Source organism: Propithecus coquereli, unplaced genomic scaffold, assembly GCF_000956105.1.
Source record: "Propithecus coquereli isolate 6110/MARCELLA unplaced genomic scaffold, Pcoq_1.0 Scaffold235, whole genome shotgun sequence".
In the NCBI taxonomy this organism is placed as follows: domain Eukaryota; kingdom Metazoa; phylum Chordata; class Mammalia; order Primates; family Indriidae; genus Propithecus; species Propithecus coquereli.
Genome location: NW_012147897.1, coordinates 1759958 through 1786697, shown reverse-complemented (window position 1 = coordinate 1786697; position 26740 = coordinate 1759958). Strand labels below are relative to the sequence as shown.

The 26740-nt window shown below is 36.1% G+C and overlaps 1 protein-coding gene across 1 annotated transcript in view; it reads right to left on the bottom strand.

The window, feature by feature from the left end:
- NUP98 (nucleoporin 98kDa) overlaps positions 1–26740 on the bottom strand; it is a 102388-nt gene that overhangs the window by 43655 nt on the left and 31993 nt on the right. The window contains exons 12-16 of the mRNA XM_012645568.1: positions 22777–22917; positions 16409–16542; positions 13146–13333; positions 4886–5002; positions 3088–3386 (exon numbers count right to left, since the gene is read on the bottom strand). Coding sequence (XP_012501022.1) covers positions 3088–3386; positions 4886–5002; positions 13146–13333; positions 16409–16542; positions 22777–22917 — 879 coding nt within the window. The remainder of the gene's footprint in view (positions 1–3087; positions 3387–4885; positions 5003–13145; positions 13334–16408; positions 16543–22776; positions 22918–26740) is intronic.

Genomic DNA, 26740 nt, shown 5'->3' with positions numbered 1-26740 from the left:
AGTCAGTCTAGCTCACAGCAACCTCAAACTCCTGGGCTCAAGTGATCCTCCTGTCTCAGCCTCCTGAGTAGCTGGGACTATAGGCACACACCATGACACCCAGCTACTTTTTCTATTTTTGGTAGAGATGGGGTCTCACTCTTGCTCAGGCTTGTCTACAACTCCTGAGCTCACGTGATCCTCCCACCTCAGCCTCCCAGAGTGCTAGGATTACAGGAGTGAGCCACCATGCCTGGCCTCAAACTAGTTTTCTAACAAACACTATTCCCAGGAGAAACTGTGTGTTTTGTTTTTTCTCTAAAAGCTTCATAGTCAAATAAGTTTGAGGAACATACATATTATAGCATATCATAGACTCTAAAAACTTGAAATATAATGAAGTCTATTAAACTTTGCTTAACTTAGTGTTTCCCAGAATTAATTAACTACAGAACACATTTTTAAAAAGACACCCATTAACATCCTGTGCTATAAAAGGCATTCCATAAAATACTCTGGGAAAGGCTTAATTAATTCACTTTTCCTTTTATTTTATTATACACAAGTATATACCAAAACCCAAGGTGGAAATAACTTGCCTTGGTTTGCACTGCTATTTAGTGGTAGAAGTGGAGATAAAAACCAAACTGAATATTTTGTTTTACAGCCTCCCATAAACTTCTTGCATCTCTCAAATTTATATTCCCAAAGAGATAGCTAAAATAAAAATGAAAAATTTGCACAAGAAAGTGCCATATAAAAATGGAAACTTAAAGGCCTGCACTTAGTGTTACTAAGAAAAGCATCCAATAGGTAGATTTCAGGGATACCTAAGTGATATTTGATGGCCAAAGGAAAAAAATACTGAAGTGGAAAAGGGTCTCAGAATACATCCATCCAAAATTAAGGACAAAAAGTAGATAACAAGACAAAAAAAACCACAAAAAAAACAAAAAAAGAACTCAACAAATGTAGTGGCACACAGTGGTATGCTTATTCTAATCACTCCTTTTTCTATTTGTAAATAGATTATCAGGTTAACTTGCTCTCTGAGAGAAAAGTATTTGACCGACATCACATCAAACTCAAACTCCTACAACGCCCATTTTTATACTTGCTTTTTCACTGGTCAGGTTTAGAGGGCTGTTAGAGTTCCCTTGGGAAGGGAGCTATAAATTGAGTGGCAGCAAACAAGGTCAGTGAGAAAACATAAACAATATAAAACTTATTGACTGGGTATTTGAAAAAAAGATGTAGTACCATAACAAATTCATGTAGATATACATGCATACATACACACAAATACAGATACTTTACTTGCATTTTTTTTTTTTTTTTTTGAGACAGAGTCTCACTGTGTTGCCCGGGCTAGAGTGCCGTGGCGTCATCCTAGCTCACAGCAACCTTGAACTCCTGGGCTCAAGCGATCCTCTGCCTCAGCCTCCCGAGTAGCTGGGACTACAGGCATGCGCCACCATGCCCAGCTAATTTTTTTCTATATATTTTTAGTTGTCCAATTAATTTCTTTCTAATTTTAGTAGAGACGGGGTCTCGCTCTTGCTCAGGCTGGTTTCGAACTCCTGAGCTCAAACAATCCGTCTGCCTCGGCCTCCCAGAGAGCTAGGATTACAGGCGTTGAGCCACCGCGCTCAGCCTTTACTTGCAGTTTTTAATGTGAAAGTACAAAGTTTCCTTAGGGTACCAAGTGATCAGAAGATATATATGAAGGCAACTAGATAACTAGATACAGAATAATTTTGCAAAGACTTCAAGAAGGACTGTAAAACCACGGCCAGGCACAGTGGCTCACACCTGTAATCCTGGCAATTTGCGAGGCAGAGGGAGGAGGATTGCTTAAGGCCAGCAGTTTGAGACCAGCCTAAGGAACATAGAGAGACTCTGTCTCTACAAAAAAGTTAAAAAATTACCCAGGTGTGTTGGTGCATGCTTGTAATCCCAGCTACTCAGGAGGCTGAGGTGGGAGGATCATTAAGGCCAAGAGTTTGAGGCTGCAGTGAGCTATGATTGGGCCACTGCACTCCAGCCTAGGTGACAGAGTAAGACCCTCTCTCTTAAAAAAGAAACAAACAAAAACAAAATAAATCAAAACAAAAAAAAGCAACCCAAATGTTCATTAATAAAGAATGGATAAACAAAATGTGGCATATTTCTATAATGGAATACTACAACATAGCAATAAAAAGAATAAACTGTTAATATATACATCATGGATAAAATCTCATAAAAATTATATTGAATCACAAACACTATATATCGTATAATTCTATTTATATGAAGTTTAAGAATAGGCTAAAGTAATCTATGTGGCAGAAACCAGGAGTATGGTTAACTTCTGGAAAAGGGACTTTCCAGGGTGAAAGAAATGTTCTCTATCTTGATTGGAGGGTTGGATACCTGAGTATAGTATATATGTATCAAAATTAATCAAAACGAACACTTAAGATCTATGAACTTCATTGCATATAAATTTTACCTCAGTAAAAAAAAAAAAAGTAATGGCATTTACCAAAAACGCAATTGAGATGTTATGTCAACAAAGAAAAAAAGCAAAGATAGAGAAACTCCAGTTTTGTAATTTATATTACTTACTTAATGGATTAGTCTTTGTTGTGGCATGTGTAGGGGAAAGCACAAAACTGAGGTGATAACCACAGCAACAGCTACCATTTTGAAAGGCTATAAATGTCAGGCATTATGGTTCATATACCTAATTTAACTCAAATTCCAATAACCTTATAAAGTAGCAAATAATTATCACTCTCATTTTAATTAACAATCTATCTGAGATTAAAAAGCTAGGAAAAGTATCATGATAGTCTCTTTGGCTATAAAAGTTGTGCTCTTTAAACTACACCAGGATAATTAAAAGCTTTTATCAATTTTACCTACTCCAAAGGTTAAAAAACTACGTGAGTTAGAAACCAACTAAAACATAACTAAAAAGTGTTTAAATATTAACCTCTATAAAATACAATAAAAACATTTAGAAGTTCACATAGCTGACTTCCAATATGTTGAAAATCTGTGACAAACAAGAGATAAACAAGTTATCTCAAGAGATTAACCATGTATTAATCTGAATCTGACCTGCTGGATGCATATGGTAAGAATTATTTTCTATTTCCTCTCGGTCATCTTGCAGTGACTCATCATGGAAAGAGGTTTCTTCACTGCTTCCTTCCAGCCCATTTCGCAAAGCAGCACGCATGTTTAATGCAACAATGGTATCATCCACACTGTTGCTGCTGTTGTGTTTATTTCCTGCACTCTCTGGGGTTTGAGGAATGGGTTTGGCAATAGGGTTAGTATAAAAACGTGACACAAGGGAATCATCATCTCCATCCTGATGATGATTCTCATCAACAGGTTTGCTCAGGAAACTAAATCTGAAAAGGGAGAAAAAAAAGCAAATATCTTAGCCCGTTTTAGTAGTAATAACAATGATAAAAGCTAACCCTTACTGACCTTTTACTAAATGCCTGACACTGTTCTACGTAGTTCCATGTATTAAAAATTCACTTAATACTTACAGTAATCTTGTGAAATAGGTTATAATTATTGTCTCTATTTTACAGAAAAGGAAACTGAGGCATAGAAAAATAACTTGCAAAACATCAAAACACTTTAAGTACTAAAGTCAACATTTTAACACGAAACATGTAACTCTAGATTCCATACCCTTAACTGCTACTTTCATAAAGGAATAGAACTGAGCATATCAACTTTTGGCTTTATAAAAAAAAAAGTATGCTCTACTATGTGGGATATTGATATGCTTGGTGGTTAATAACAAGATTAAAAAATGTAAAAAATTTTAGATTTTTAATATTACAATCACCAATGCTTTCTTAATGAAAAAATCAAACTAGAATTTTATCCAAACAGAAAAATACAGGAGTGTCAAGATGTACACACAAGGGTTGTTACTGATGCATCATTTTGAATAGAACAATGCCAAATAATCTGGATTTCCACTAACAGGGCACTGGTTAAGTCATCTTACATTCACAATGACTATGCAATCATCACTAAAAAAGAGGCAGGCCGGGCATAGTGGCTCTCGCCTATAATCATAGCACTTTGGGTTGCCGGGATGAGAGGGTCACTTTTGAGGCCAGGAGTCTTGCTCTGGGCAATAGAGCAAGACCCCATCTCTAAAAAAATTTTTTTTTAATTAGCAGGGCATGGTGGGACATGCCTGTAGACTCAGCTACTTGGGAGGCCGAGGCACAAGGATCATGTCAGCCCAGGAGTTTGATGTTGCAGAGAGCTATGATGACACCATTGTGTTTTAGCCCAGTCAATAGTGCAAGACTGTGTCTCAAAAATAAATAAATAAAAGAGACGGCAGATACATTCATAAAGATATGAAGGGCTACGAGAAAATAATCAGGTTACAAAATATATCATTCATGCATAATTTTTACAATATATCAGTATATTTATACGAATATGATTATAAACAAATTCCTAATGTTGAAAAATGTATGCCAAAATATTAACAATACATACACTTTTGCATCATCCTTTATATACTCTATATTGACTTTTTTGTTACAATGAGCATTTATTACTTTAATAATCATCACAGACAAATTATCCCTCATTTTAAAGGGTGTCAAATGCATGCTAGCCACGTCCAAAACAAGATATTATACGTGGATACCAAAATAGTTTTGCAGAACTGAGTCAGAATTCCAATAGTTTTAAGGTCTAAAGAACTCAAGAAGGAAAATATGACTTAATTTCTAGGTGCTCATAAGCTGCAATACTTCTATGTAACATTCATCAAACTTTATAAATTTTCATAAAATTCTAACCTCAGAATCTCTTCAAAATAGTAGGGCTCTCTACTAAGAGAAACTAAAAATAGAATTCAGTTTACCTCTCTCCATTTTCCGGATATTCAGATGGTGAGGCTAGATCTTCTGAATCACGATTAACAGGAGAAAAGAGATTGCTATTATTAAGGTTCTTCAAAACCAACTTCTTAATGCTCTTTCTATAAAGACCAAAAGAAAAAAATAACTCAGGCATACAGTTATGTCGCAGACATATTTTAAAAACTGAAGTCCAGAAGTACACTTCTGCTCAACTCTTATACAACAAAAAATGACTTAAGAAGTTTCATTCATAAACTCTTCCTAGAAGTTTATAACCAGAACATAAGGCCTGAAATATATTACACTCTGGTGTTTGAAAGAATAAAGCTAAATACATTCAAATCAAAGTGGAATCTAGGCTGGGTGCGGTGGCTCACATTTGTAATCCCACCACCTTGGGAGGCTGAGGCAGGAGGACTGCTTGAGGCCAGGAGTTTTGAGGCCAACCTGGGCAAAAGATGAGACCTTGTCTCTTAATTTAAAAACAAAACAAACAAACAAACAAACAAACAAAATACAAGAAATCCCCTTGAAAATCCTTATCCTCTGAAGCCCTTGGGCACTTTATCCAGATGCTTAGTTCACTCCACACTATGCTTGTATTTTAATTATTTCTATGCAAGTCTTTCTCTTTAAATGCTTTCTCTCTCTTCCCATCTTAGTTTAAATAAATAAATATTTTCTCTCTCTCTTTTTTTTGGCAGTAAGGATTTATTAATATGATTGCTTCTTCCATAGAATTCAGCATATTGTCTTGAAGAAAACAGGTGAATAGATAGTTGTTGACTAAATGAGAAAGATTTTACCAATTTTTAAATTTTTTTTGAAGAGTCTCAACTCTGTCACCCTGGCTAGAGTACAGCGGCATCATCACAGCTCACTGCAACCTCAAACTCCTGGGCTCAAGTGATCCTCCTGCCTCAGCCTCCCAAATAGCTGGGACTACAAGCACATACCACCAAACCTGGCTAATTTTTTCTATTTTTAGTAGAGGTGGGGTCTCGCTCTTGTTCAAGGTGGTCTCAAACTCCAGAGCTCAAGTGATCCTCCTGCCTTGGCCTGCCAGAGTGCTAGGATTATAGACGTAAGCCACCTCACCTAGCTGAGAAAGATTTTTTTAAAAAGATGACAAGAAAGTAAGGGAGTAAAAAACTCAGATATTGGGGGGAGGAAGGGTGGGGCTGGATATATTCACATCTAATGGGTGCGGTGTGCACTGTCTGGGGGATGGACACGCTTGAGGCTCTGACTCGGGCGGTGCAAAGGCAACATATATGTAACCTAAACATTTGTAGCCCGTAATATGCTGAAATAAAAAAGAAATAAAAATAAACTCAGATATCTAATGATGCAAATGATCACAAATTCCTAAAAGTTTAGGTTTCTGTACTGTGGGTTTACTTAAGGCAAGAACCTCTTACAGTACATAAGCTTCAAGCAGGAGCATCATGTAGAAGAGACCTTAATCAATATCCACTTAAAAACTCACTGGCCGGGTGCAGTGGCTCACGCCTGTACTCCTAGCACTCTGGGAGGTCAAAGCGGGAGGATGGCTTGAGCTCAGAAGCTTGAGACCAGCCTGAGCAAGAGTGAGAGCCCATCTCTACTAAAAAATAGAAAAATTAGCTGGGCATTGTGGTGGGCACCTATAGTCCCAGCTACTCGAGAGGCTGAGGCAGGAGAATTACTTGAGCCCAGGAGTTTGAGACTGCTGTGAGCTAGGCTGACATCAGGGCACTCTACTCAGGGCAACAGGGAGAGACTCTGTCTCAAAAACAAACAAACAAAAACCTCACTGGATGAACTATGCACTCCATTTCCTCTTTAAAAAAAAAAAAAGCGAAGGCCCATGTATGTTAAACAACTATAGCTAGTAGGCTCTCATATATTTGTATATTTCTAGTCTCAACAACTTAGTTACATGCTAATAAACATTGGTAGCATTGGTTCCAAACCTATACAGGCTAGATATACTCCTTATTGTAATAACATAATTAAGTACTACATATGCCAATGAAACAGGCGCTTGACATCGAAGGCATGTTATTTTGAAAATTAAACTGTTATTTTTCTTTCCCATTAATGGTGGACTAGGTAATGCACACTAATCCTACTAGGGATTGTAACCAGAAAAGCTAGAGCAGCTTATAGGTACTGAGATAATAAAAAAAATAAAAGATACTAAATAAAGAGACTGAACCAGGAAGCTGGAAAGAACAGTAGCACAGGGAAGTGCCTCATGTTTTGACTTTCTCCTGGGGACTTTTCTAATTCCAAGGGGCAGGCTAAAAAACTGATGGAACTCTTGACAGTTTTGCAGGATTACACAGAGGAAACTAGGCTCACCAAGGGGATGGGGGATGGGGACATTAGTGAATGCCACTCATTGTGTTGTAACCTGGGAAGTCTCTACAGCAAATGTTAAGAGAGAACTAAAAGTAAAAAGCACAGTCATAAATTCAGGTTTGAATCATCTAATACGCACTGGGTTAAAAAAAAAAAAATCTCTGAAGGTTAATATCATCATCCATGAACTCCAGTTATTGCCACAGTCTTGTAAATATAATAACAGACATACAATAAAAAAATAACCAGACACAAAAGGAAACAAGACATTTCTTTAAAGAAGATAAATGGTCAATAAGTACATAATAAGATGCTCAACATCTTTAGTCATAAGGGAAATGCAAATCAAAACCACATGAGATAACACTTCACACTGATTAGGATGGCTATTCTACTGATCAGCATGGAGTTTTGACCTGCTCTGTTTCCGACCTGGGCCAGTTCACCCCTCCTTAGGCAACTTGGTGGTCCCCTGCTCCCGGGAGGTCACCATATTGATGCCAAACTTAGTGCGGACACCCAATTGGCATAGCGTGCTACAGCCCAGAACTCCTGGACTCAAAGCAATCCTCCTGCCTCAGCCTCCCGAGTAGCTGAAACTAGAGGCATGCGCTACCACGTCTGGCTGGATGGTTATTCTAAATAAACAAACTGGAAATAAGAAATGCTAATTAAATGAAATTCAACACTGCTGGTAGTACTGTAAAATGGTGCAGCTTCTGAGGAAAACAGTTTTACAGTTCCTTAAAAGGTTGAACATAGGATTAATGTATAACCAATTCCAGCTCTAGTTATCTACCCAAAAAAATTGAAAGTAGAGACTCAAATAGATACACCAACATTCATAGCAGCATTATTCACAATCGTTAAAAGGTGGCAACACCCCAAGTATCCATTAACAGATGAATGGATAAACAAAATGTGGTACATATATACTATGGAGTATTCAGCCATAAAAGGGAATGAATTGCTGACATATGCTACAGCACAAGTGAACCTTGAAAACATGCTAAGTGAAATATACCAGACACGAAAAATATTATATGCTTCTCCTTGTATGATGTATCTCAGTTAGGTAAATGCATATAGATAGAAAGTAACATAGACGTTACCAAGGATGGGAGGGATGAGAAAAAAGGAAATTATTGCTTAATAGGTATAGAGTTTCTGTTTGGGATGATCAAGTTCTGGAAATAGTGGTGATGGCTTAAAAATATTGCAAATGTACTCAATGCCATTGAATTGTACACTTAAAAATGGTAAATTTTATGTTACATATGTTCTACCACAACAAAAATTAAAAAGAAAAAAATAACTTAGGTTAATCACAAGTTGATTTAGGAAGACATGTAGAAAGGCTGTTAAATATTAAAATGGATAAATTTAGGAAGATTGTAGATGTTTTTTCTGTGATACTATAAGTTAAAGAAGCTAAAGTACCCAAACAAAATCAGTATGTATATAGAAGTCCTAAATGGTTAGCAGACTTAACCTAATTTAAGAATACCATATCCAGCCACTACAGAGTACATATTCTTTTCAAGTACACAAAAAACATCTACACGCTAACATTATGTTGGGCCATTAAAGCAAGTCTCAAATTTCAGACTTGAAATAACCCATTTTTGCATTAAATCTAGAAATTAATGAAAAGATAACTTAAAAAATAGAGCTGAACTAAAATGGAAACTTATATCTCTAGCTACATACATTTGAAAGAAGGAAAGCTGAAAAATCAAAGAACTAAACTCCCATTTAGAAAAAGAAAAGAAAATTAATACCAAAAGGGAGCAGAAGAAATTAGTAAAGATTAAATATTAATGAAAGTAAAATATATAAAATAAAACATTAATGAAATAGGAAACAATCATAGAATAGAGAACATCAATAATGTCACTAATCAATCCTTTGAAATGACCAATAAAATTGGTAGATATCCAACCAATCTGATTGAGAAAAAGAGAAGGCACAATAAAAATCCAACATCAGGAACGAAAAAGGGGACATCCTTACAGATTCTACTAACATAAAAAAGATAAAGGTATTTTTAAGCAACTTTACATCAATATATTTAAAACTTTTAATTAGCTGAATACTATAAAAATAGAACTTGCCAAAAATGACTCAAAATATAAAAAATAGACAATGAGACTATGTCTCAAAAAAAAAAATAGCAAACCTGAGTAATCCTATAACTCTTAAATTAAATCACTAATTTTTTAAAATGCTTTCTTAGTAATACTACTTCAGACCCGGATATCCTTAATCAATACCAAACATTTGATGAAAAAAAATTACCATCTTACACAAAATCTTCAAGAAAATAGAAAGAGGAAATACTCTACAATTTGTTTATGAGGTCTGTATAACCCTTGTAACTAAACTGGGTAGGGACTTTGCAGGAAAGGAACATCAGACCAATCTAACTCATGAAGACAGAGAGCAAAAATCCTGGACCAAATTTTACAGACTGAATCCTACAAGCAAGGAAGTTACCAAACACTACTGAGGCATGTGGAAATGTTTTGGCAGCCAACCTAAAAGGGCTTCTTCCTGGCCAATGATGGGACAATTTGAACATTACAGAAAAAATAACTGGAATGGACTAAAACGGGAAGGGTAGAGGAGAGATTAAACATTTCACATGCAGAACATACCTACAACTAGAAAACAAGGCACTAAACATGAAACATAAAAACAGTGTCAAGCGAAACTGAAAATGAGTGGGATCAGAAATATTAAGTGAGACAGGTACAAAGAACAGACACAAGAAGCCAAAGAACAGGGAAGTCCAACAAAACCTAATTTGATAAATACATGATAGATTACCATTCAATTAAGTGACATTTGAAAAAGAACACTGGGAAATAAAATCATATCCATTTAAAAATATATATGCAAACCAGAAACATACCAAAACATCTCCTATGCTTGACAACTTGTCCTATCCATCTTCACCTTGCTAATTACTACTTATTTATGAGGTTTCAGTTTAAACAACACATCTTCTGAGCTTTCCTTGATTATTCTATTAGTCTCTCTTCTGGCGGCAAGCTCTACTTCTCTTTGTCTCTTATCATACTTATGATTACTGTTTTCCCATAGATTGTGAACTCAATCCAGAGGGACAAGTCTTTTTCACAGCAGCATTCCGAGTGTCCATCACACTTTGTGCTTAGAAGTCTCTCAATAAATGTTTGTTTGACATTGTTGAAGGAATGAATAAAGGTATTAAAGAATACTTCCAAATTTTATGATTCAGAATAAAGAATATTGCTGGCTTGCTCTGTAGTAAATGTCCCCTGACCAGTATGAAAGACAAATGGAAAAAGACTTGGCACCAGCAAGGTTCTCATACACTTGACAATCTACCAAATTCATCTTTCAGAACAAACAGAATACTGTTCTAATGCTGGTCATATTGATAGAATTCCTCAGGAATCCTTTACTATCTGTGATATAACATGGCAGCAATTTGATGAGCCATAAAATGGTGGTCTAAGGCTTAAATTCAGGAAGAGAATAGAGGTATGTGCCATTTTCTTTAGACAGCTACATACAGTTAATACTAAATTCTAGATGTTAACAACTCAATAATGAAAAGCTGCAGCAGAAAGTTGAAAGACTTTTTTAATTCCTATACTCTCTTACTTCTTGAGCTACATACATGATCATTATTTTTAAGCCCTTCCTCCCATGAGTGGTTACAAGAGTAGAGTTGGGAGATTCTCTATTACTATTTAGCTCCATTTATGCCTCCTAAGATCCGTTCATATGTTCAACATTTATGGATCACTTACTATGTCACAGGAACTGCTGAGTATTTTAAATGACAGAAAAAACTCCCTACCTATATTAGAGCTTGTCTAGAGGGAGAAAACAAAAATAAAAAGATATAGGCCGGGCGCGGTGGCTCACGCCTGTAATCCTAGCTCTCTGGGAGAGCCGAGGCGGGCGGATTGTTTGAGGTCAGGAGTTCGAAACCAGCCTGAGCAAGAGCGAGACCCCGTCTCTACTAAAAATAGAAAGAAATTAATCAGACAACTAAAAATATATAGAAAAAATTAGCCGGGCATGGTGGCACATGCCTGTAGTCCCAGCTACTCGGGAGGCTGAGGCAGGAGGATTGCTTGAGCCCAGGAGTTTGAGGTTGCTGTGAGCTAGGCTAACGCCACGGCACTCTAGCCTGGGCAACACAGTGAGACTCTGTCTCAAAAAAAAAAATAAATAAATAAAAAGATATAAATTATATATTAGAAGATGAAAAGTGCTGGTATAAAAAGGGAAAAAAAGAAGATAAGAAGGTGGAGAGTGCTAATAAAAGAAAGGACAGGGCTGGGCATGGTGTCTCACACCTGTAATCCTAGCACTCTGGGAGACCCAGGTGGGAGGATTGCTTGCGCTCAGGAGTTTGAGACAAGCCTGAGCAAAAGCGTGACCCTGTCTCTACTAAAAATAGAAAAATTTAGCCGGGCATGATGATGAGTGCTATTTGGGAGGCTGAGGTAGGAGGACTGCTTGAGCACAGGAGTTTGAGGTTGCAGTGAGCTATGATGATGTCACTGTTCTCTAGCGCAGGCAATCGAGTGAAACCCTGTCTCAAAACAAAAGAAAAAGAAAAGAAAAGAAATAAAAGAAAGGAACTGAGTCCAGGGCATTTCAATTCAAAGAGCTTGGGAAAAAGAAGAACTAGCAAAGACAACTGAGAAGGAGCAACCAGTGAAGCAGGAAGAAAACTAGGAAATTATAGAGTCCTAGAAGCCAATTAAGAAAGTGAATTAAGGAGGGAAGAGATCAACTGTGTAAAATGCTTCTGATACTTTAGGGCTGTTGACAGGAACACCACAAAAGGAAAGCCAAGGAGGTCATGTGGCATTAATTAGCAAAATGCACTCCCCACACTAATCCTTTCTATTTGTATAGCATGCTTGCAAATCCTAAGATGACCGTAAAATTGCCCGGAGAGCTACTGACCTGATGGTTGAACTGGTATATCCAAGCCCCCTTCACATACTCCGTGCAAAACGCTGGGACAGACATGAATAATACAGTCCCTGCCTTCAAAATAATTTACTGATATTCTAACAAATGTGTAAAACTGGACCTTCCCTCTTTTGTGAAAAAGGAGTATGCCATATTTTTAAGGAAAGAAAGGAGCTGTAATGTTTTCGACTTACTAACACTGAAAAAGAACTGAGAGTGATCAATTTCCATTTGTTTTCCAAAGCTTAAAAAACCCCCGAATCTTTTTTCTAATTAGAAAAGTATATGTTGTTTAAAAAAGCCTGTGGTTGTGTATATATCTGTATCTGTCTGTCTAGCTATGTACCTAGAAAATTAAACAATCCAGGAATGAAATGCCCTGAAATCTCCTCTCCTGATGTTAAATGATGTTAACAGTTTGGTACATGATTTTCTTCAGGTTTTTTTTTTCAATGTATATATCAACATTCCATGGCATATCTGCTCTAAAGCCTCACTTAAGTATAATTTTCTATGTTTATCAACAATTCTTCTACATACTTCCTTGGATTTTTTTCTGTGTAATTATTTTATTATTGGTTCTATACGTAATTCTTATGTAGTAATGTAAAAAAAAGAAATATTCTTCTTAATCTGTTTAACCATTTTGAGTTGTTAAAAAAGGGACTAATTTCTCTAAATAAAACAACATGCATATGTAAACTAGAAGTACATTCATCAAAATATATTTATTATTTATTTATACAAAATATGTTAACTGTGGTTATCCCTGAAGTGATTACCTAGGTCCTTTTTATTCTTCTCTGTGATGTTCCCTACTTTTCAAATTAAAAAAAGAAAAAAAACCAAAGTGCATTACATTTGTAATGCATTTAAATAATTATATATATATATCTCAATATTTTGTATTTATATTTACAAAAATAAACTCACTTGGGCATGAACGCTCCATTGGCTAGGGATGGTTCATCGTCATCCAGCCCATCAAAGAGATGTGACTTGGCTGTGCCTGTTGTTTGTAATGCCTTTGGCCGGACTCTAGTGGCAGGGCGGGGTGTCAGTTTATAATGGGTAGGTGTAGTAAGAGCCTTCTGGGCTGCTGGATTTGTTGGTTTCAATCTCTGAAAAACAAAAGAAAAGCATCAATGACAGTTCCAGTTTAATTGAAATGTATGGCACTGGCCTTAAAAATCAGAAGACCAGAATTCAAACCTCATTTCAGCTATTCACCCTCTAGATACCTCTTGAATTCTCAGCTCCCATAAAACAAAGGTGTTAACACCCAACTTTGTACAAGATGAATATCCCTTAACCAAAAATGCTTGGGAACAGATGTGTTTCATTTAGATTTTGGACTTTCAGACTTTGAAATATATGCAATTATACTCACCAGTTAGCACTCCAAATGCAAAAATCCAAAATGCCCCAATGGGCACTTCCTTTGAGCTCAAGATTTTGGATTTTGGAGCATTTTGGATTTCAGATTTGGGATGCTCAGCAATGTATTTCTCTATAATTGATTTTTACTCATCTTTCTAGCCCCTGTTTCAACAGATTTGTTTGATATCTTTTAAAATGCAATTGAGATACTGAATCTGAAAAGTGTTTTGTAAATTAAAATGTACTAACACAGAATATTATTAATATACTTTGTCTGTTATCTTCATTCTATGAAAGAGAATGTAGCTTGCAATAGTTTTGCTTTTTGCAAAACAATGAAAACAATGTTAAGAAAAAATGTTAAGAAAAAAATGATACCACAAAAATCCTAAGACATAGACATTTTCAATTAAATAAAAAATCTCATGTTTTAAGAAAAACAGACTCAGTGATGAACTGACATTCAATTTCTACGTAATCCAAATATCTCTGAAAAAAAGACAGATATTAATTTATATTTATCCATCTTTTAGTAAACGTTAACAATTACCGTGAGTCAAACACTATGAACTGGGAATAAAAATAAAGTTACTTTTCCTGATTCTTAAGGAAACTATGAGTGGAGACACAACTAAATTAAGATTTTAGGTTGGTATAGATGGCACCTCTACAATGTTTCTAAAGCATCTTCAGCATGTTCCATATTTTGTTCCTGAATAGTATATACGAAATTATATAATCACACCAAATAACAACGTCCAGCATATCTAGCCTGTCACAATACATTCTCCTTTTCCCAGTGCAGACTGTTCACACTTCAGTAACAATGAATCATTGTTCTTTCCAGATTTTTGTGATTTTTCACAATTCTATGCCTTTTCTTGGTATGCTTGATCTAGACTTGCCAATTTCTACATATCCATCCAAAATATTAAATGTTACCTCCTCTGAAAATAAAGCAATAACAAATTCACCCAAGCATCTATGCTCTTCCCTATTATATTTTTAATTAAGATAAAACTCACATAACATAGAATTCACCATTTTAACACATTTAATTCAGTGGTTTTTAGTATATTTACAAGGTTATACAACCCACCACTATCTAACTTCAGAACACTTCCATCATTTCAAAAAAGAAACCCTATACCTCCCCAATCCGTTTGCAACCATGAATCTGCTTTCTTTTTCCATGGATTTGCCTATTCTGGGCATGTTATATAAATGGACTCCTGTGGCTGGCTCCTTTCACTTAGCATGTTTTCAAGGTTCATCCAGGTTGTAGCATGTATCAGCACTTCATTCCCTTTTATGGCTGAATGATATCCCATCACATAGACATACAACATTGTTTATCCATTCATCGGCTGATGGGCTCTTCTATCTATTATTGCATATATTATACTGAGCTAGAGTAATTTAAATTCTTACAAGTCTGATCTTCCTCACTGGATAAAAACCTCTTAGAGAGGAAGTTCTTGTTTATTTTCATTTTGTATCCTCAGAATTACACACAGTGCCTAGCACGTGTTTAGGCACCTAACATTAGGCTGCATGAATAACATGTAATTTTTCTCTAATCACAACTTATATTTACACAGCACTTTAAAAAGTACTTCCATATTCATATTTTGGTTCTTATATATGGCTTACAAGATTAACTTAAGAATAAAGCTACTGGGCCACTGCACCTGTTGTCCCAGTTACTCAAGAGGCTGAGGTGGGAGGATGGCTTGAGCCCAGGAATTCAAGCCAGCTAGGGCAACACAGCAAGATCTCGTCTGTTGTTTTTTCTTTTTTAAATAAAGTCTTCAAAAAAAAAAAAAACAAAAAACAAAAAACAGGCTGGGCTCTGTGGCTTCCTATAATCCCAGCACTTTGGGAGGCCCAGGTTGAAGCATAGCTTGAGGCCAAGAGTTCAAGATCAGCCTAGGCAATACAGTGAAACTCCATCTCTACAAAAAATAAAAAAAAATTAGCTGGGCATAGTGGTGCCTGCCTATAGTCCAGCTACTCAGGAGATGGAGGCAGGAAGATTTCTTGAGCCCAGAAGTTTGAGGTTGCAGTGACCTATGACTGCACCACTGTACTCCAACCTAGGCAACAGAGTGAGACTCTACCTGAAAAAACAAAGAAAAAAAACAAGAACAACAGCTAAGGGATGAATGATTGAATAATAATTTCTGTACACTGAATGACCAAATATGGGCCAGGTACACACTATTTCATTTAATCCTCAAAACTGAACAGTGTTACTATTCACATTTTATGGCTGAAGAAACAGATTCAGAAGAGGCAAACTGACTTTCCAAATGTCTCACAGATTGTGATTGTATGGTGAAATAAGGATCAAACAGACCAAAGAGTATATTTTTAACACCATACCACAGTGAACAAAAGATCATTTCTTTGCCCTCTAGAGTTATAAGAGATTAAGACAAGCTACGTAGAAATCAGGAGGTATAATTTTGACTTTACCACCTAAGAACACCATGATTTGAGGAAAGTCAGTCTCTCTGAGCCGTAGTTTGCTTAACTGTAAAATGAGAACCATAATATATCTGCCTTATTTCTGGGCGTTGAAAACCCTCAGCTTACCCTGACCTTCAGTCTAGTTCTCATTTCACTATTCGCCACGCTGTCTTCCAGATACAGCAAAAATAATTTACCCCAGCCTACTAAAATAATGTCTTAAAAAAATTAATTAGACCTAGCTTTGCTTAATTCCTTAATCTATACTGGCAAGAAGTTACAACCTGCATGTTTAGTTTCTTTTTCTCTGAGAAGATATTTCACAAAAGCATTCTTAAATTTACCTCTTCTTTCTTCTTAGGATCTGACATTGGATTCCGGAAGAGAGGTGAGTCTCCAAAAGGTGAGTATGTTAGACTATTGATGTGCTGTTGGAGAACAGCCTGCTGGGCAGCAGAAGCATTTGGATCTGTCAGAGCTTTAAAAAGAAAAAGAAAAAAAACTCAGTTTAAGGACTCAATGTATTTCTAGCAGAGAACTACGCACTGTTTTTGGAGAAGTGGTCTTTAAAATGTTTAGACTCACTCAATGGCACCATTAGAGGGTGGGGTGGGACAGTGGAGCAAATCAATGAAGAACATCAAGAATCAAATAAGCTAACGGGTCAAAGACATGAAGAGGTATTTAATAACAGACAATACACATGTAAATTCACTTAAAAGGTGTTCACTGTCACTACTAATCAAAGAAAACGAAAAGTTAAACTTGAAGAAATATTTTATATCTACCTCACTATCACTGGCACAACTGTAAAAAAAAAAAAAGTTTATAGTCTCTGACCTCTAGAAACATTACAGATTGGTTTAATCTGTCTAAGGAAAACAATACAACAGTACACAGAGCAAGCACTGTTTTTATATTTTTTGATCCAGTAAGTTCAATCATGGAAATTTAACTCACGGACTTTATTAAACTAGAAACTAAATAAAGAAACATTCCTAAGTACTCACTGCACATTATCCTGTAATAGTCAAGATTTGGAAACAACCTGTGTCCAGCATTAAGTTAAAACTTGTAAAATTTGCAACACATCAACATGGTAGGTCATGTAGTTATTAAAATTTACAATGACAATTAGTTTCACTGTAGAAATATAGAAGTATCTTTGATTTAGTAAGTGAAAATTCCACAATAACCAAGGATATAGAGGAAGATGGCAGCACACAAACAATGAAAATGATTGTTATGGCATCTTTATATGTTGATTATTTACATTTAATATTCATATTTTAATTAAATATAAGTTAAAAGGAATAAAAGATCATCCAGGTAGTCTAATTTTCTCTCAAAGTGTAAGAACATTTGTTACCAACTTCAGAGAATTTAGGGAACAGACATAACTAATGATGAAGACTATATTCATGATCTACAATTATACAAAGTAAGAAAACAACAAAACCACTCGCAGTATACCTTGATTGATGAAAAAACCTCTTTGCAAGATAAAATAAACCTTTGCGAAAATGGCGACAAAAATCAAATCACACTAAAGTCATTTTAGAAATTCAAATACTGCTTTTTTTCCTTATAAACACTGAGAAATAAGGCTAAAGTCAAAATAAGATAATCCATATTAAAGAAGTACCATAATCAAAACACTTTGAAAACTCTCACAATGGGAGGGGAGGGGCACAAAAGCAGTAATAACAACAACAAAAACAGAATAGGCAGTTATAACTAAATTAATGAAAACAGGTGGATTCACCTTAGTCAAACAAAGCTTTCTTAAAATTCATGTATTCATTATATGCTGAAACAATGTTATGTTGATATTTAAGACAGTACAAATTTATTCAGGATCTGAAACCGAGGATGTATCAATTTAAAGAGCATACAGTCAATCATTTGTATTCAGAAAGTTCCGAACCCAATGTAAGACTATAGGCAAGCAAAAAACATAGAAAAGTGGGGGTTTTTTGATACACATGATTACATATTAATAGCATATGGGGACTGACACAATAAAAATTTTAGAAAAATCTAATCTTCACTGGTCATTTTGTTACCTGACAGCCAAGTACTCATTTTAAAAACTCTGAATAGTATCAATTGATGTCGTCATTTAATAAGTACAGGTCACCCTATCAGGGCTTGCTCAAAAAAATAAAAACTTCCTATCACAAATACAAACATAATTAAGAAAGTGTGTGAGCATGTTTTCATTCTTTTATGTATAAATACAAAATGTTCTCCATGCTAACTTTTTTTATTTAAAGATACAGATAAGAGCTGACATGTTAGCAAAAATAAGAGAATAAGCAAGCACTAGTAAAGCCACTACTGGTGTTATATTGAATTCTGGTCAAAATAATTTGAAAACATAACAAAGAACTAAATCATGGCTAACTGACTCAAGAATGGGGACAAGTATAAAAATCAAGCCTTCTGATGAAACAGAAGAAACTGATAATACTTTATTTGGAACAAAAGCAATGGGTTACCACAAAGAAATTATAGCAGACTGTTGTACTTAGTTTTAGGTAAAAGTAGAACCACTGGGTGGAAATTCTATGGAGACAAAATTTGGTTTCTAAACTATTTGAACAGACCAATGGACTGAACTGCCCTGTAAGGAAGTTACTCTATTTGAGGTCTTTTTTTTTGAGACAGAGTCTCACTCTTTTGCCCCGGCTAGAGTGAGTGCCGTGGCGTCAGCCTAGCTCACAGCAACCTCAAACTTCTGGGGTCAAGCGATCCTCCTGCCTCAGCCTCCCGAGTAGCTGGGACTACAGGCATGTGCCACCATGCCCGGCTAATTTTTTCTATATATTTTTAGTTGTCCAATTAATTTCTTTCTATTTTTAGTAGAGACGGGGTCTCGCTCTTGCTCAGGCTGGTTTCGAACTCCTGAGCTCAAGCAATCCGCCCGCATCGGCCTCCCAGAGAGCTAGGATTACAGGCGTGAGCCACCGCGCCCGGCACTATTTGAGGTTTTTAAGACATGTATTTTTAAAACCATAATAAGGCCAGACTTACATACACTCTTAAGTACCTTCTAACTTAGTAATTTTTAAGATTCTAATGAAAAGATGTACACTCTAAAAGCAAATTCAATTACTTTTAAATGTACATTAATGTATACAACTTTAATATTAAATTCTTGTGTCGGAAACATTTAATTGGCTTTGGAAAAAGAAGCTATCCAAGTAAAAATGGCAAGTTATGATATTTATGCTATCTCCTATTAAAAGCAATGAAAAATAAGGAAAAGAAATAAAATTAAAATATCATCTTTAATGATAAAGCTGTGTGTAAAATTCATAGAGATCAATTTGAATTCCAAATTACCTCCTCTCTCCAAAGAGCTCATTAAAATCTACGGCTAAAAAACATTAAAATGCATCTATATAAATCCACGATGACGAAGAATGGGGAGGTAGAAAAATGAAGAAATGAGAAAATATAACAAATTCTAGGGGAAAGAAGTGGACAGAGGAGTGTTAAAGCAGGAAAAAGGAAACTATAGCTCAGAGTACACTCAAAGCAGATTACAACTTACCCTTGAACAACACAGGTTTAAACTGCACTGGGTCAACTCATACACAGATTTTCTTCTATATCTGCCACCCAAGAAAGTAAGACACAACCCTTCTACTCCTCCTCACGATTTTTTTCTTTTTTTTTGAGACAAGTTCTCACTCTGTCACCCAAGCTAGAGTGCAGTGGCATGATCATACCTCACTGCAACTCCTGGGCTTAAATGATCCTCAGCCTCCTGAGTAACTCGGACTACAGGCATGCACTACCACACCTGGCTGATTTTTAAAATTTTTTTGTAGAGACAGGGTCTCACTATGTTGCCCAAGCTGGTCTTGAACTCTTGGCCTCAAGTGATTCTCCCACCTTGGCCTACCAAAGTGCTGGGATTACAGGTATGAGCCACCATGCCTAGCCTGATCTTCTTAGTGACTCTTTTCTCTAGCTTACTTTATTGTAAGAGTACAGTATATACCACACATAACACACAAAATATGTATTAACCGACTATTAATGTTATCTGTAAGCTTTGGAGCAACAGTAAGCTTTTCTGGAGGAGTCAAGTTACATGCAGATTTCTGACTATGCAGGGGTCAGTACCCCAACCCCCACATTCAAGGGTCAATGGTATAGTCAGATGGAGCATATCTGCCCTGGAGAATCCCACAAAGGTTAAAGACTTAAAAATACCGGGTCTGATGAAGTGGGACTGAAAATAGGAGGGAAGAATTAATGCAAAGTCTTTTTTTTTTTTTCCACAGGGGGTGGGGGGCTAATGCAAAGTCTATATACAAAACTACAAACTGCCATCCTCCTAATCTCTGATACTAAACGAATAGGCCAAATTACCAGAAAATATGTCTTTAATGAAACCAAATAAACACATGGAAAGAATTTGTTTAATAAATTAAAAACAAAAAGTCCAGAAAGAAGATTTAGAACACAACAAAAAAATCTCCTAGAAACTGGAAACACAGTGAAAGACACAAGCATCAAAATAGAAAAAGTCTAAGCAAAATGCTGTAAATTTAAGGACAAAGGAACAATCCTAAATTTGTGTGAGGGTCAGGTGAACAAGTCACAAGACTCATAAAGGAGGCATCAGACCATCAATAATGGTTAATGCAAGAAGGAACATAGTCAAAGTTCTGACAGTAAATTTTCATACCACAATTCCATAACATTAAATTGTAAGAAATTAATATAGAGACTTTCAGACCTGTAAGTATTCAAAGGTCTGAATACTTTTCAAAGTTTACCTCTCATATATAATTCACTTGAAGATACATTCCAGAAAATTCAGAAAATAAGAGGAAAAACTTGTATCTAAGACACAGCAGTGCTGAGTATTCTTGAAGGGAATATCTTGGGGCAATGCTGAAGGTCTAGAGAACAATCAGAGTTCATCGTGTTGCAGGAGCAGAGGGATCAGAAAATAAGGTATCTGGGGTAAACAAAAAATTGTGATACCATTCTCAAGAATTTCAAACAGTTAAGAAAGGCAGGATGGGCAAGATGGCTCATGCCTGTAATCCTAGGACTCTGGGAGGCCAAGGTGGGAGGATCACTTAAGGTCAGGAGTTTGAGACCAGTCTGACTAAGCAAGGGTGAGACCTCATCTCTACTAAAAATAGAAAAAATTAGCCAGGTGTGGTGGTACGTGCCTATAGTCCCAGCTATTTGGGAGGCTGAGGCAGGAACATCATCTGAGCCCAGCAGTTTGAGGTTGCCGTGAGCTAGGCTGACGTCATGGCATTCTAGCCCGGGCGGACAGAACAAGACTCTGTCTCAAAAAAAAAAGGAAGGCAATAGGGGCTGGTAATGCAAGGGAAAAAAGAATCAGAAATTCCAGAGCAAAAAAGCTGGGTGGGGCCAGACGTGGTGGCTCACACCTATAATCCCAGCACTCTGGGAGGCCAAGCGGGAAGGATCATTTGAGCTGGGGGGAGGATCATTTGAGCTTAGGAGTTTGAGACCAGCCTAAGAGTAAGACCCCGTCTCTACCAAAAAAAAAAAAAAAAAAAATAGAATGAACTTAGCTGGACAACTAAAAATATGTAAAACAAATTAACTGGGCATGGTGGCGCATGCCTGTGGTCCCAGCTACTTGGGAGGCTGAGGCAGGAGGATCGGTTGAGCCCAGGAGTTTGAGGTTGCTGTGAGCTAGGCTGACGCCAAGACACTCTAGCCGGGGCAAAAGAGTGAGACTCTGTCTCAAAAAAAAGAAAAGCTGGGTGGCACTGTGTTCGTAAGTTACAATAAAATGCTGTGTTCATTTGGAACTTTTAAATAATTCTTCATCCAAAGAAGACAGTAATAGTTACAGGACAGAACATTTTATCAATATAGAAATATAAATAGGGGAAAAGAAGAAATGAGGGAAATAGCAGGATAGGGAAGGGCATTATACTATCAAGAAATACTATGACCTAGTTGACAGAATAAGTATGTAAGTACATAGCTTGAATTTGCAAAGGTTTCTCAAAATGTGGCACATATATCATGATAGTATACAACATAAATTTGGTGGTATAGAAACTAACTTTTTTCTTCTCTCTATCCATCCATCTATCTCACACTCTATTTATGCCAGGTGATACCAGTTTTTTATTTACAGTGTAACAGTTTTAAGATATTTAAATTAAAAAGTTAATTTTCCTAAGTTTGAAATAAATAATAACAAATGTGGGTGGTAGGCAAATATAGCCAACATTAGGAATCAATATTCAAATGAATGAAGTATGAAAAACACTTCAATAGATAAAACTAAATTTATGGAATAAATTTAGCAAACAGTCATATTGGGAGAAACAAAGACGGTAAAAGTGATAAGTAAGCTTAATTCTCATCTACTATAACAAGTTAAATTTACTTAGATTTAATAAACCAAAACACAGCAACATAAGCATATTATTTAGCAACAGGAACTGAATTACATACCAGATGAATTAAAAACAGTAACAAAAGTGGTTTCTTTGAGGGAGTAGGCCTAGGAGTGGGAAAAGCAGGGAGGGCCAGGAACTAAGCCCTTCTGTACTACAGAATTATTTAATGATGTACATGTATGTAATGCCCTGGTAGGGACAGGATGGGGTAGGGTGGAAAATTAGGTCAGCAAGTTAAGTGTTAGCAAAGAATAAACTAAGTAAAGCCTTCTAAAGTGACTGACACTTACCTACTGGGGCCTGGGGGGCTCCAAAGCCCAAAGTGGCTGTCGTAGTATTAAATCCAGGGGCCCCAAAGGCTCCTGTACCAAGAGGCCCTCCGATCTTAGGTTGGCTGTTCCCAAACAAAGATGCCTGTCCAGCACCAAGAGCTATGGAGACAAGAGGAAAGAAAAAAGTGCCACAGAAGATCCTTTGAATGTTGTGCCAGACGTCAGTTACTTAAAAATATAATACATTTGGAAACTTAATAGTGACCACTCATTTCAGCAAAAGGGCTAATACGGTAAATGTTAACTATATGCCAGGCATTGGGCTCATTATATGTATCATAGGCAAAATACTTAATCTCTCTATGCTTCGTGAGATAACAATACATAGCTTAGATATTTATCCTAGCATTAAAACGAATAAACATATAAAGCATTCAGAAGAAACCTGGTACATCCTAAACTCTCATCAAATATTAGCTAATATGTCTGAAGTAGAGGCTATTATTCCCATTTTATAGATGAGAAAACTGAGAGCTTAGTAATTAGGTCAATGTCACAAATGTTATAAATGGTAAAAATGGGGTTCAAACCTAGGTGCATCTGACAATGAAACCAGGACTCTTTAACTGCCACTCTATAGTAAAACAGCTTTTCAAAGAATTAAAAAATTAAATACTTCTGGCCGGGCTCGGTGGCTCACACCTGTAATCCTAGCACATTGGGAGGCCAAGGTGGGCAGATTGTTTGAGCTCAGGAGTTCGAGACCAGCCTGAGCAAGAGCGAGACCCCCATCTCTACTAAAAATAGAAAGAAATTAATCAGACAACTAAAAATATATACAAAAAAATTAGCCAGGCATGGTGGCGCATGCCTGTAGTCCTAGCTACTCGGGAGGCTGAGGCAGAAGGATCACTTGAGCCCGGGAGTTTGAGGTTGTTGAGCTAGGCTGACGCCACGGCACTCACTCTAGCCCGGGCAAAAGAGTGAGACTCTGTCTCAAAAAAAAAAATTAAATACTTCTTCTTAAGTTTCAATATTTGCAAACTGAAATACTCAATTCACCCAATCACAATGATATCTTTTTGACTGACATATAGGCTAAACTACAGAAATCCAAATCCCATGTATCTTCTTTGAATAGCAAAAGGTAACATTTTCAATCATACCACCTCATGAAAACTGCTTTAGCCACAAAAACTTGTTTTACAAAAAGCTAAATGTCTTGTGATGAGGTTACTAAACAGACTCAAGTTGCAGCATGAACCAGATTGGATGGATTAATGACCAGGAGGAAACCTACTGCAGAAACTTGTAATGTTGAATCTTGCTTAAGGCAGTAATTTTAAAGGCATAAAATGGGGACAACATGGTGAGTAAGTTACTGGCATTAAAAAAAACAAAACAAAACCATTCCATTCCCCAACCCACCCCAAAAAAGTTACGAGCAATTTAGAGGATCTGAAGTTCCTTTTAACATATCAACTGTACCTTGACAGAGATATGGTTCACAAGGAAAAATCACTTCAAAGGTATAATACTTGGAGGTAAAAAAATATTACATGGGAAGTGCTTTGAGATTACAACCAAAAAAGAACAAGTTTATACCAAGAGAATCAATACAACATAAATCAGTAAGGGTGACTACTGAATGGACAAATTATTTAGTAACTGTTCCAACATCATTAAAAATAAGATAACAATGTAGCAATGAGATTATTTTACCTTAAAAAAGCTCAGCTTTGGGACAGGAGTAAGACTTCTCTTAAAGTCCCAAACCATTAGTAATTAGTGCAAGCTCAAAGAAATACTAAAATTACATTACTCCCTAAAAGGAAACAGTTTATAGCGCAAATTTTAGGATTTTTTTTCTTAGTAGCCTACTACCTTCTTGCCCCCAAAACAAAAACTTAGATAAAGCTCAAAAGTATATAAAATGTTTGAAAAGCAATGTTCTGAATAGGCATGCAATTCCCTCATCTTTGCAGCAGCCCAGGATGAAGACCCACGAAACAGCGTAAAAACCACTATACTGTAATTCAATCATCCACAAAAGAAAAAAACAAGGCATTTTGAGGTTCAGGTGATTTGGAAAGGAACTGTTATAAAATGACCTGACTATAAACTATTGCTATTTATCAGTGGAAAGATATCTATTTCATCCGGATCTGCCTTATTTTATGCACAAATGGCTTTTTATGCTTACTGAAAGGACTTACTAACAGTCCACCATTTGAGAGACATTCTCAGTGTAATGTTACATGTGATATGGTAACGGTAGAGTAATCTGTCAAGACAGGAAAATGTGCTATAGTTATGATTAGTTGTGGGAGTCATAAGGAAGCTATGGGGGGGCAGGTAAAATGGTATTAGTGGCCTTAAAAACTCCAAGGATGCTCATGAAAAAAGTGAAAATAGTTATATTCCTTTTGAAATCTAACATTAGAAATCAATTTTATCTATGGTTATATATTAGCTTTAGATAGAAGATTTTCCTGTGTATCTCCTAATACAACAATCAATCTTACCACTAACCCTTCAACTTATTACTTCATGGAAAACCTTACGATGTAAAATTTCTCAATATTACTAAGTAACCACCAAGAAAATCGTGTGTAATTGAGTGTTAATGATAGTTAATAACATCACTGTGAAACAAGAAATTGATATGCCCCAGATTTAATGAATGTTTCTTAGTCTGACCACATAGGAGTGGGGGAAATCACATGCCAAAGGACAATATAAAACCTTTTATACTAAGATTGGTTGCTTAAATCTAAGTGTACAAAAAACCCTTATGTATTTTTACATTTAATTTGTATATCAACTACTCACGAAGTACCCAAAGGCCCACATCACAGGATAATTTACTTCTATAGAGGCATGAGTTTCAATCTCTATCACTCGAAAGAAGAAACTGCAGAGGAATAACCACTTAGCTAATGCCTCCCCAAAATATAGCCCAAAGCTGTAGTCCTAGTCTACTTGTGATATTACGAAATACAGAGTCCATGAATGCAGGTGTTTATATGCAAGTCTCAGGACATGGTCCTCTCAAGGCCAAAAGCCTGTTTTAGCAGACAAGATAAGGAAATGCAACAGTGTGTGCTTGGTGACTCTCACAATTTTTGTTTCCCTGCTAAGGTCAGGGGTATAAAATTCATCATTGATTATATTTCTCTTTTAGTTTATACAGACAAAGCATCAATGAGGAATAAATAACAGCAACGAAAATGCGATACACTATGAGGGAAAACTATTTAAGAAAAACTGAATATATTAAAATAAATTAAAAGGTTGGGATATTATATTATTGCGGAATAGGAAACAATAGCATCAGAAAAAGTCACAGAGCATTTTATAATCTTGGACTATAGGGAAAGATATTGCTAATTATAACATGTAAGACCCAGAAGCTGAAGGGAAAAGAATAACTCTGACCACATAAAAATAAAACTTGTACATGAAGAAAGACACCATCCATAAACAAAATTAAGTGATTAACGAAAAGGCTTGGTGGAAATATCTGTAGCAAACATTAAAGCAGCACCTTACCCTGGCCAAGGGTTTACGCTCGTAAACTGTCTAGAGTCCAAAATATACTTGAAAAAGCCCTCCTGAATTTGCCCATACCAAAGCTTTGATGTCAGATTATATATGCTACTTATGTTCAGGTATCACACTGTATAAAAAATCAGTCTTTTAGTTTTTATTTCTTATAAAATTTAATGTGGCAGAATTTAGATATGTCAAATGAAACTCTACCATACAACCAAAAGAGTTAATATCCACAATATAGAAAGCACCCTTAAAAATAAGAAAGAAACAATGATCCACTATTATGAATAGAGAGCTGACAGATTCAAATGGCCAAAACATACAGAAAGATATTTACCTTTACCAGTAATCAGTATAGTGCAAATTGGAATATACCTTATTTACACAATCACTTAAGCAAAGATGGAAAAGCTCAACAATATGGAAA